Below are 12,550 nucleotides of genomic sequence, written 5' to 3'. Positions count from 1 at the left end.
CCCAGCTGCATTGGCTCCTCCGTACCCGCAGAGGGCGCTGGTGCGACGGCCGTGGGTGTGAACCGAGCCGGAGCTCGCCAGGACTGTTGAGTGGTAGTCGACTGTCCCCTCTGGAAAGGTGCAGAATAGTCAGGCCTGGATTTCCCACGATCCTGGAGACGTTTATCAATCTTGACGACCAGTGCTATGAGAGAGTCAACATCATCTGGCAATTCACGATTGATTAACTGATCCTTTATGGGCTCCGCTAACCCATACAGGAACGCGTCAAACAAGGATTCCTCATTCCAGCCACTATCGGTCGCCAATGTGCGAAATCCAATGGCATAATCAGAGACACGCCGATTGCCCTGGCGAAATCCCATCAGTGCTCTCGCTGCCTCTTGACCTGGGTTAGTGGTGTTGAAGATCTTGCTCAGTGTATTCGTAAACAGCTGAACCGAGGAACAGACGTGCGAGTTTCTTGCCCACTCGGCAGTCGCCCATTTCTCTGCCCTGCCAGAGAGATATGATATTACGTAAGCCACTTTGGAGCGTTCTGTCTGGAAAGATGGTGCATTTAATTCAAAGTGGAGACCACACTGGACCAGAAAGGCCCTACAGTCTCCAGAATCCCCAGAAAATCTCTCGGGACGGGAGCGACGTGGTGGGATAGCAGACGGAGCAATAGTGGGAAGTGAAGCTGGAGCTGGAGCTGTGGCTGAAGCTGTGGCTGAAGCTGGAGCTGGCTCTAGAACAGCACTCGGAGCAGTGAAGGTGTCAAGACGATCCATGAGCTGTTGGAACCGATTAGTCAGAAAACTAACCTGACCGTGAACATTCTCCTGGCGTTCCAACATCCCTTGCATCTCGAGGCGGACCGCGTTAAATTGTTCCTCCGTCTGATGAAGTCGTCTGCCTTGTGCCTGCAGGGCAGCGCGCACGGAATCGGAGTCGGCTGAATCCATCTTTATGGCCAGTTCGTACTGTAATGTACTGAGATGTGTTGGACTCAAATGCTCAACTCGGAGACAGAGATGATAAAGAATAACTTTTACTGAATGGTTTCGGTACACGGAGTGGCAGTCCCGTAACAAACACAATATTCCAATAAGTGTCGGGCAGCAGCAGAAGTCGAAGGAGATCCAGTCCAGGTTCGGTACACAGGTGAGGCAGTCCAATAACAAACACACAATTCCAATGAGTGTCAGGCAGTAGCAGGGTTCGGTGAAGATCCAGTCCAGGTTCGGTACACGGGTAGACAATTGTTGAACAGGCAGAGGTACCGACAGGGAAGAAGCAAAAGCGGAGTCGATTACACAGGCCGGGGTCGGAATCACTAGAAACTTAATTATCATAGAAATCGCTGGGACGCTTGAGACACGGGGAAACAAAGACGAACTGGCAACGCGACACAGGAACACACAGACTAAATACACTAGGTGATGAGGAACAGGTGCAAACAATCGGGGAGGAGCAGACAATCAACAAGGTGGAGCACACACAAGGCAGAGAGTGAGGAGTTAGTAAGCAGGACTGGACGTAACACTTTCTTGATGAGAACGGGAAATCTGGGGTTCAATATATTTCCCAAGGACACTTTGGTACGGAAGCATATTGCATTCACTTGAAAAAAAAAAAAATCGATTTTCGATATAATTATCTCGGAAATTCCGAGATTAATTCTCATAAAAAAAAAAATTTTAAAAAACAACTCTGTTTTTCTGAGATAATTATTTCGGAAATTCCGAGATAGATTTTCATAAAAAAAAAAATAAAAATAAGGGGGCTCTGTTTTTCTGAGATAATTGTAATCTAGTATTTTGATGAAGTTACATTTTGCATGGACGTTTCGCATAGAGCCCTTGTTCAGCGGGCTACATGTAACTGTTGCACTCTTAGACAGTCTTTTGTTTGGCACGATTTCTTGTATTAGCGCCATGACGTATAGTGTCGCTTCAAACTGTCAGACTCTCCTTCTGTATAAATAACAGTGAACTACAAAAGACTAATGTAGCCGAGTGTTTTGTTCTCTTATACTGTCAGGCCTCAGCCGAAAAAGGACACGAGAGATGGTTATTGAATCGGGACATCACACCCGTTTACTTTCCTTCACACTTCAAAACTTCTCTATCGACAGAACCCTCTTCCGTTAGAACCCCTTTCAAAACAAGAGTCCCAACCAACACCCTGCTTATAACAGGAACTACACATCAACCTTCCATAATAAAGCCACTAAATAAAATAGCTTACACTAACAAACGAAATATTTGAATTATGGACAAAAATGAAAACTATCCTTTATCTATCTGTAGCATATCCCCGAAAGATGGTTGAGACTTTCAAATGATGTTTTCAGGTTTATTTGAAACTTCCCTAAACAACACCGTAAGAGCTTGTGCCTCTTCGGAGGGGCGCTAAAACGTAAAACTTTTCCTTTGTGAAGTTACAGATTCATAACAGTAAGTCCGCGTCTATACAGGAACTTCCCTTTCAAAATAAAAGCATGTTAAAAAAAAAACCTGTTTTTAAAAAAAGATTTTAATGAAAACTTATCTCGGAATTTCCGAGATAATTATCTCAGAAAAACAGAACTTTTTTTTTTTTCAAGTGAATGCAATATGCTTCCGTATTTCAGCATGCTGGGTGAAGTTGGGTGGATTTTCTGATAGCTCGCTTCCTCCTCATCCTTCCATTCACGTGCATCCATCACGCAGCATCACGCACCAGTGTCAAGTCAGTATTTATTTATTTAGAGCATGCGGACCGATTACCTCACATCAGTGGATCCTAACCTCCACTCTGGGATATTATTTGGAAAGTGAATAGTTTTTCTTTTGGAAACTTTTAAACCATCTGGGTGTGATGTCAGAACTATGCCAAAAATGCACATTTGGTCACTGCCCAGAAGATTGACTGGAAAGTGATTGGACAGTAGGAATGAGTGTTTTATAGTTAAATAATCAAGTGTGCATGATAGTGGCGAGGTGTAGGGCTCCATTATTGGAAAACCTCTAGCACCCACAGTACATATTCTACCACTCTTTGAGTGACAAAGCCAGTTATTTTAGGGTAGACAATGTTGCACCAAAAATGTGAGCTGATGTCCTGCTACTGTCATTATGTCAGAATGAGGTAAGCAGGAGGACACAAACGGAGGAGCCAGGTGACAGTGTCCTTTAATACCAGCCAATTTTAATACAAAGGAAAACAAAAAGGTACAAAAGCAAAACATGGTCCATTAAACGAAGTACAAAAGAATATGATCACTGATAAACATTAGGAAACAAGAAATGGCTGTAATACACGACTGAAGTGAAACAAGAAACCAGCCGAACAACACGAACTGACAAAGACAAATGGAAGCACAGAGACTTGCATGAGGGAGGCAGGGATAATTGAACACAGGTTAAACACATTAAGAACAGGTGCAGATGATCACAAAGGCAGGAAGTACAGCAAGAGACACACAAGGAGCATAATAAGTAAATAAAACGGTAAATTAGAACTCAGGAAAAAATAACTCAGTCATGACACATAAATTCTGGCAATTTCTTATAGCCTACTTCACCCTTGTCATATATGGTAAATGAGAGATTTTCAGTTTTAGTCTTAGCTTCAATGTGAATAGCATGCATTATTTTGTCATAGTTTTTGTGAGGCTATGACTTACCCAGCATTGTGTTGTGTGTGTGTTGTGCAGGTTAGTGGCATCAGTTCCCCCGCCTCCCAATTTCAATCTGATGGTTGAAAAGATGGCTTACCCTTCTGCTTTTGAGTTTAAGGACAGTCTTGATGCCAATGTCCATGTTGGCAACACAGATGACAGACATCAGGGTCGTATGGTCTGCACTGTCCACTCAGAACTCTGCCCCCACACCTTTCCCTCTGCCTCTGCCGTGTCCTCTCCCTTGGTTTCCACTTGCCATCCCTGTCATAGGCTGATATATGGTAAACTGGGCGTTGTCAAGCTTTTTCTGTGTCATGTTTTTCTTGCTTTGCTCTCAATGGTACAGCTGGTCTTCTGCATGTCTAGCATTCTCTAGAATAGTCTCCAGGGATGCTGTCTTGCAGGTGATGCATGCATTCTTGATTCCTGCCGCAATTTCTTGTTTCATTTGTCCCAAGAAATGTTCCTTGAATGCCCTTTATAGGCCTCCAGTGGGGATGTTCCCATTTCTCCCCTTGTCAGGCAACTGTGGAGGTTAAATGCAGTAGTGAGACATGCCGAGAAAGCAGTGCAGGACTCTGTTTGTTCTTGTGACAAAATAGTAATGTTTGACAGATTTATTCTGATGGGAAAAGCATTCTTGCAGGCAGTGATCAGCTTAGTTATTGCATTTCTGAATGTCGCATTGTCCAGATGATTCCAGTCATGTTGTGTCAGGAGGAGCATTCTTGCATCATCTTGTGGAAGTCATGTTTGATTATTTTTCTCATTTGTCGTCTCAGTTCAGTCATTGTTGGACAGTATTCTTTGACAAACTGTTCCAGCTGCCTCTAGAACAGAGCCAGGTTGTCTACTGGGCTGGATTTATGAGCCACAGCTTCCAAAATGTCTTGCTCAGACCATGGCCTAAGGAATGAGCCAGGCCCGTCAGTCCTGGATGCTTCCAACATCGGGAGGGGGCACCAAACATGTGCATGTTTATTGTATCTAGTTTCCCCTTCAGTCTGTCTGACTGGCGTGGAGTCACATGTTCCATTGCGTTGGTCAATGGTGCTGAAGCTGAGGGCCTGTTTTACACAGGTACCTGATAATTAACGTAAAATTATACAGTGTCATATAGAGGAATAAAGAAAATAGATCTGGGTGCATTCCCGAAAATAACAAGATCAGATATTTAGTAAAATATATTCTTCTACAGGTTCATTATTAGATTTAAATGTCCCCCAAATACTTAAATCCCTTTACCTTTTGTTGTTATTACCTATATCAGCTATAACATACGTATGGTCCTGTGTTTGGTGGATAATAAACATTTCAGAAAGAAATATCTGTACACTATTTTCCCAACGAATAATACAAATCTACCTATTTGATAATATAATTTTCTTTTTCAAAACCTACATGTAATTACCTTCGATGTAAATGGAGCTGCTATATGACGCTAAACAAATTACAGATGCGTTCTGACAATAAAAGTATCATCATCATCATCAACATTCATCTATCGGTACAGATTTTGACTGTTCCAGCTTGGTTGATGGCGCTGATTTCCTCTCTTCACTGGAACGTCATTGTAAGCTACTGCTTTACTTGCCACATGCTAAAATATGCAATGGTGTGAATGCATCTGTCCACAGCTGTCTTTGCGCAATGTTGCATTCTGTGCTGTAAACACTGTGTAAGTACCTTTTTAAATACAAAATTGTGTTTATGCACCTTTTGGTGATTTACTCACTTGTTATTCAACACCATTGTTTACTGAGCATGACATGACAGTTCAGAGCATAACCTCCCCTTGCCTCTGCCCCTTCTCAATGTTGCCTGGCACCCTACCCCTGCTCTCCCATCTCCTGATTAATGCTTCTGCGTCAAAGCTACACCATAGGTGCGCACGTAGCCGACGCATGGGGCCAAGTATTCATAGTAGTGCATAGGTGTGTGTGAGACAAGCTGCAATTACACCGCTGAAACGCTGGTGGTGAGTGTCCTCAGGTTTCTAGTCTGCTTTTTTACAAATTCTCTGGCGTCTCTGTTTACTTCAGAACAATGACGAGTGTAGATGGCAGATGGTGTTGGAGTTGGAGCTGATGGATATTGAAGAGCAATTACTTTTTCTTAAAGAACTGTTTGTTTATCAGTTAGTAAGATTAAGAACATGCCTGTGTGAATGTTGATGAGCTCAATCAAGCTTAATTTGTAAGACGTTGTTATTAGCCACATTGATCTATCTTAATCGTATGTTAACAATTACATTTTAAATTTCCAGTGAGGCTGGCTGGACATTAACTCTGCCATTTTTACAATGATTGCACGGATTTTACTGTTTGCAAAAATCTTACAAAACAAATGTCAAGAGTGCATCAGTTCTGCTGTGAACCAGGTTTTGTAACCATGGCAACCTTAACTCTCTGTCTCTCTCTCAGCATTGGCTAACTGAGTTGGAGATCTTTGCCATAATCTTTGCCGCTGCCATCCATGACTATGAGCACACAGGGACCACCAATAACTTCCATATTCAGACAAGGTAAGTTCGACATGGTATACTTTGTAACATTTTTAACTGCTGCAGCTGCTAAATTTTTTATTATTTAGACATTTTCCACACCCATCAGCGAAAACACATTTGCTTAAACTGAGGTGTGTTTGATACCATCACCAATCATTTTTGATCACAAGATTATACTGTTTTAAATGTGTTTCACGATGAATGTTACTGTGGAATTTTCAGGTCAGACACAGCCATGTTGTACAATGACCGAGCTGTTCTAGAGAACCATCATGTCAGTGCAGCCTATCGTCTCCTACAGGATGATGATGAAAAGAACATCCTCTCTAATCTTAACAAAGATGACTGGAGGTGAGAACAGACAGTCTCCATTTGTATCTACTTTGCTTGCTATAAAACAACAAAACTAAAGACTCACTTTGGTCATTCTTTCAGTCTGCCACACCAAACCCGAATAATGAATTAAACAATCATTGTCAGTCAGCTGCACAGCAGTGTCTTGGCCTAAGTGATATCAGCATGGTAACAGTGACTATTTTATTATGCTGATGTTTAATAACCAATGTATTTTATGTTAATTATTTAAGTTAAGTGTGTTGCATGTGCCAAAAAGCACGAAACGAAAGGTACAGTTGAGGCCAGTACATCATTTTAACAGATATTCTCTCATAGCCGAAAGTACTTCGTACATTTTTAACTGATAATGCTAGCTGAAAAGGTATTTCAATTCATTCAGCATGAACATGAAGGTTCATGGCAGTTCATCTACTAGTTGTTCAGATATCTCATCTTCATTTACTCTTTCAGGGAACTGCGGAGTTTGGTAGTGGAGATGGTGTTGGCCACTGACATGTCTTGCCACTTCCAGCAGATCAAAGCCATGAAAACCCTCCTACAGCAGCCTGAAGCGTAAGTAGTGGATTGTGAGTCAGCATTGTCTTCAGACAGCTGTTCAGATACAGTAATCTCCCCGCCCGATTGTCTGGACTATGCCATTCACATATGCACAACATAGCAGGAGATTGTCTGGGAGCATTCAGGTATGGAGTGGCGCCTGGGTGTTGGGCATGTAGGGGGTAGAACATTACTTATAAATTCTGTTGCAGAATTACATTACATTTCATTTAGCTGACGCTTTTATCCAAAACGACTTACAATAAGTGCATTCAACCATGAATGAGTGCTACTAAATTTTTAGTTTTTTTTTATTATTTTTGAATTTTGTATTCAATGTATAGTCGGAAGAGATGTGTTTTTAGTTTGCAGCGGAAGATGTATAGACTTTCTGTTCAGCAAACAGTCGTGATTTTGGTGATTGTTTAGCTAGCAGTGAGGGAGCAACAAGCCGATTGGCAGAGTGCAGTGAACGGGCTGGGGTGTAAGGTTTGACCATGTCCTGGATGTAGACTGGATCCGATCCGTTCACAGCACGGTACGCAAGTACTAATGTTTTGAAATGGATGCGGGCAGCCACTGGTAACCAGTGAAGGGAGCGGAGGAGCGGAGTAGTGTGAGTGAATTTAGGTAGGTTAAAGACCAGTCAAGCTGCTGCATTCTGGATGAGCTGCAGAGGTCGGATGGCACTAGCAGGTAGACCAGCCAGGAGGGAGTTACAATAGTCTAGGCGTGAGATGACCCGAGCCAGGACCAGAACCTGTGCCGCCTTCTGAGTGAGAAGGGGACGTATTCTCCTGATGTCGTGCAGCATGTATCTACAGGAACATGTTGTTGCAGTATTGTTGGCAGTAAGGGAGAGTTGACTGTCGAGTGTCACACCCAGTTTCCTAGCAGTCTGGGTGGGGTCTAACACGGAGTTGTCAAAGGTAATAGTCAGGTCGTGGGTGGGAGAGCCTTTCCCTGGAAGGAAAAGTAGTTCAGTCTTGTCAAGGTTAATTTGCAGGTGGTGTGCGGACATCCACTGAGAGATGTCAGTCAGACAGGCAGAGATTCGTGCTGCTACCTGTGTTTCAGATTGGGGAAAACAAAGGATTAGTTGGGTGTCATCAGCATAGCTATGGTAGGAAAAGCCATGTGAGTGAATGACAGAGCCGAGAGAGTTGGTGTACAGAGAGAAGAGGAGGGGACCCAGGACAGAACCTTGAGGGACCCCAGTAGTGAGAGGACAAGGTTCAGACACAGTTCCTCTCCAAGTTACCCAGTAAGTGTGGTCGTTGAGGTAGGATGAGAGCAGAGCCTGAGACACCCAGGTCCTGAAGGGAGGAAATAAGGATCTGGTGGTTAACTGTGTCAAATGCAGCAGAAAGGTCTAGAAGGATAAGGACAGAGGAGAGAGAGGCTGCTCTAGCAATGTGAAGTTGCTCAGAGACAGCAAGGAGGGCAGTCTCAGTTGAGTGGCCTGCCTTGAGACCAGACTGGTGAGGGTCAAGAAGGTTGTTATGGTAGAGATAGGAGGAGAGTTGATTAAAGATAACTCGCTCAAGAGTTTTGGAAAGAAAGGGAAGAAGAGAGACAGGTCTGTAGTTGTTTACTTCAGACGGGTTGAGGGTGGGTTTCTTCAGGAGAGGGTTTACTCTTGCCTCCTTCTTGGGGTTAGGGAAACAGCCAGTTGACAGAGAAGTGTTGATAAGATGGGTGAGAAAAGGAAGAAGATCAGGAGCAATAGACTGGAGAATGTGAGATGGGATGGGGTCAAGGGGGCAGGTGGTCGGGCGGGCGGAGGTTACCAAAGTAAGAACTTGATTGGTAGAAAGGGGGGGTGAAAGAGGAAAGTGAAGGGGATGAAGATGAAGTTGATGGAAATGTAGTTACAGAAGGTGGATTAGAAAATGAGCGTATGTCACTTTACTTTTTGTAAAGTAGTTGACAAAGTGGCTTGGTGGAAGGAGGAGGGGGACTGGGGGGATCAAGGAGGTTGGAAAAGATGGAGAAGAGTTTTTTGGGGTTGGAAAATGAGGTTTGAATCACACAATCAAATTTTTTTGTTTATAGCACATCGGTTTACCACAAAAAGATCTTGTGTCTCATTGTCTTTCAGAGTTGACATTTTTTACATTTATGGCAGATGAAAACTGAGACATTTTTTGTTTGTTTTTGCAAGTGGTGTGTGATAGCAGAGGAAATATTTTATCTTATGTTGGGGGTATATATATATGTTTTATACAAAAATGAGTTTAGGGAAACACTTGATCATCACAGTATAACACCAGTGATTGTGAATCAGTTTCACCTGCTTTGGTGCAAATGGAAGGGACTACAGGCGCAATGGAGAGGCAAAAGCAAGACAACCCGCAGAATTTTTTTGAGTAGTGTATATACAACATATTCACATACGGCTTGAAAATGGGTTGAAAATTCTAAGTAAAACAGCCAACAAGAAGCATTCTTGTTTAATGTAGAAGTTACCTACTGGAAATCAGCAACCACTGAGATTGCATCAGTCTGCGCTAGCGTGTGTTTCTGTGCGTGTAAGATGTTTGAGAGGGGAGTTCAACCTTTCAAAACTGAAAAAGCTTTTTGTTGCAGTTTTAATCAGAATCAGCTTCATTGGCCATGTATGCGTACGAATTTGGCTCCGTTTTTTCCGTTGCTCTTTATGTACATACACAGAAATAGACAAATAAACAAAAAAAGCAAGGACAACTAAGCAGAACAGTTTAAGCTAAACATTTAACAACAATATACATTTAAAATCTGAATATAGATATATATACTAAAGTATACATATATGAACATAATAAACACAACAACAAAGAGAATTAAGTGATTTCAATCCATCTTATCATACTATGTAAATTATTTAACTATATTTGCATTCAAATTGGGGGGGGAGGGGGTTTCTCTGTTATTCCTTGGACCTGTGATATCCACCCCTATGTTAGAAACTTCATCAACACACCCACTTGATCGCGTTGAATTCTGTGAACAATATCCTGCTGTATTCTTAAATAGGCTCTGACATTCTTCTGAGTTTTTACTTGGGCGCTGGCAGGAAAAACTCCAGAGAAAGTCTAGAGTAACCTACGCAGACTTAACACCTGCTCAGCACAATTTTGGCAATCAGAACATATCTAAGATGAATATTGAATAATAAATTGCTTGGTGCTAGGACCCATTTGGATGGGTGCAGAGAACTTCTGGTGCCCCTTTAACACATAACACACAGAAAGGAGGGTGGCGCCGAGGACGGCTGCCGTGTATCAAGCTCCCCCACAGCTCTGCCTTTTTTCTGTTTTTTTGTTATTTATTCTGCTTTATTCTGCATTGTGCACAATGACCAAGCCAGCCCTATCATACAATATGATAGAGAACAACTTCTGCAAATCAGGTTGACGATGGAAAACCCTCTTTTACCGCTACCAGCAAACAAAGGGGAATACCCATGGCGATGTTTACCTGTTGTACCTGGAGCACGGAGGCGACGAAGGAAACAAGGGTTGCTAGCCGGCGTCCTAGTCCAGCTGAGGAAACGTGAGAGCCGGCCTCCACTACCAAGTATTCTTCTGGCTAATGTTCAGTCTCTGGATAATAAGCTGGACGAACTTCGGAGCAGGATGGTTTTTCAAACGCGACATTAAGTTTTTTAACGTTATGGTTTTCACAGAGACTTGGCTCGACCCCTCGATCTCGGACTCCACCATTGTTCCTGAGGGGGTCTCCATTCAACGCCGGGACTGGACAATAAATTCTGGGAAGAGCAAGGGAGGAAGTGTCTGCTGCATGGTGAACAATCTGTGGCACTCAGATGTGGAGATTATTTCTTCGGGCTGTTCTCTGGACCTGGAGCACCTCATGATCAAATGCAAACCTTGTTATATCCCAAGGGAGTTTACATCGGTTGTTATAACAGCAGTTTATATTCCGCCACATGCCGACACAAATCAGGCCCTGGACGAGCTGCATGCGGTCATCGACAGAACAGAGACCTCACGGCCGGAGGCTGCGTTTATTGTGGCCGTGGGTTTTAACAACGCCAAGATACCATCAACACATCAGCTGTCCTACGTGTGGTGAGAACACATTCGACCATGTTTACACTAATTTCCGGGATGCACATAAGATTCAGAATAAGATTAGAATAAGATTCCTTTATTGGTCCCACACACACTACATGCAAATGGGGGAAATTTGTCGGGACTGCTTCAGCTGTACGGAGTGGTGTGTGTTCCAGGACAACAACATCAACACATACACAGACGCGGTCATCTGTTACATCCGCAAATGCATCGATGATGTCGTATCGAGGATTACTGTACGAACATTCCCAAACCAGAAGCCCTGGATTAATGGTGACATCAATGCCAAACTTCAAGCACTGACCAACGCCTACAACTCCGGTGATCTGGAGGAGTACAGGAAGCTCCGGAGTGCTATTAGCAGTGCCAAGAGACAGTACAGGGACAAAGTGGAGTCTCACTACCAGCGCTCAAACACGAGGAACATGTGGGCTGGACTAAAAACTATCACAGACTGCAAAAGAAAGACCAGCAGTGCTGAGGTGGTGTCTGCATCTCTCCCAGATGACCTGAACACCTTTTATGCTCGCTTTGAGAGCAACTCCCCCGCTGTGGAGATACAAGAGGCCCAGGAGGACCACTGCCGCTGTGGAGATACAAGAGGCCCAGGAGGACCGCTGCCCCCCTGTAATATCCAGGGCAGATGTGTGGAGATCACTTAAGTGGATTAACACACGAAAGGCACCTGGGCCTGATGGCATCCCTGGCTGAGCTCTCAAGGTGTGTGCAGATCAGTTGGCAGATGTGTTCACAGACATTTTCAACCTGTCAGTGCTCCAGTCTGTAGTCCCTGCATGCTTCAAGGAGACCATCATTGTTTCTGTTCCGATGAAAACGAAAACCCCTGCCTGAACGACTACCGCCCAGTAGCACTCACGTGCTACTTTGAGTGTTTTGAGCGGTTAGTTAAAACCTTCATCACCTCCTCCCTCCCTGACTCACTGGACCCACTTCAGTTTGCCTACAGGCCAAATAGGTTGACTGCAGATGCCATCTCCCTCACCCTACACACTGCCCTCTCCCACCTGGACCAGAGGGACACGTATGTAAGAATGCTGTCCAGTTCAGCGTTCAATACCATCGTGCCCCTGAAGCTCGTCACCAAACATCGCCTTCTGTGATTGGATCCTGAACTTCCTGATGGGCAGACCCCAGGCTTTGTGGATAGACAGCACCACATCCTCCAGCCTGACTGTTCACCTGTGCCCCCCCGGGCTGCGTGCTCAGTCCTCTCCTGTACTCCCTGTTCATGCATGACTGCGTGTCCACCCACAGCTCCAACACCATCAAATTTGCTGATGACATGACCGTCATAGGCCTAATCCATCAGGAATACGGCTAGACAGCGGTTCTTCTTCCTTCGCAGGCTGCGGAGGCTCAACATGGATGCCAGGATTCTCTGCAACTTCTACAGGTGCACTA

The 12,550-nt window shown here is 43.9% G+C and overlaps 1 protein-coding gene across 1 annotated transcript in view; it reads left to right on the top strand.

The window, feature by feature from the left end:
* pde1ca (phosphodiesterase 1C, calmodulin-dependent a) overlaps positions 1-12,550 on the top strand; it is a 119,619-nt gene that overhangs the window by 46,548 nt on the left and 60,521 nt on the right. The window contains exons 9-11 of the mRNA XM_047344602.1: positions 6,073-6,173; positions 6,378-6,506; positions 6,963-7,064. Of these exons, the coding sequence (XP_047200558.1) occupies positions 6,073-6,173; positions 6,378-6,506; positions 6,963-7,064 (332 nt within the window). The remainder of the gene's footprint in view (positions 1-6,072; positions 6,174-6,377; positions 6,507-6,962; positions 7,065-12,550) is intronic.

This window comes from Hippoglossus stenolepis, chromosome 19 (genome assembly GCF_022539355.2).
Source record: "Hippoglossus stenolepis isolate QCI-W04-F060 chromosome 19, HSTE1.2, whole genome shotgun sequence".
NCBI lineage: Eukaryota > Metazoa > Chordata > Actinopteri > Pleuronectiformes > Pleuronectidae > Hippoglossus > Hippoglossus stenolepis.
The sequence above is the reverse complement of the archived record's forward strand: the minus strand, read 5'-3'. Positions and strand labels throughout refer to the sequence as shown.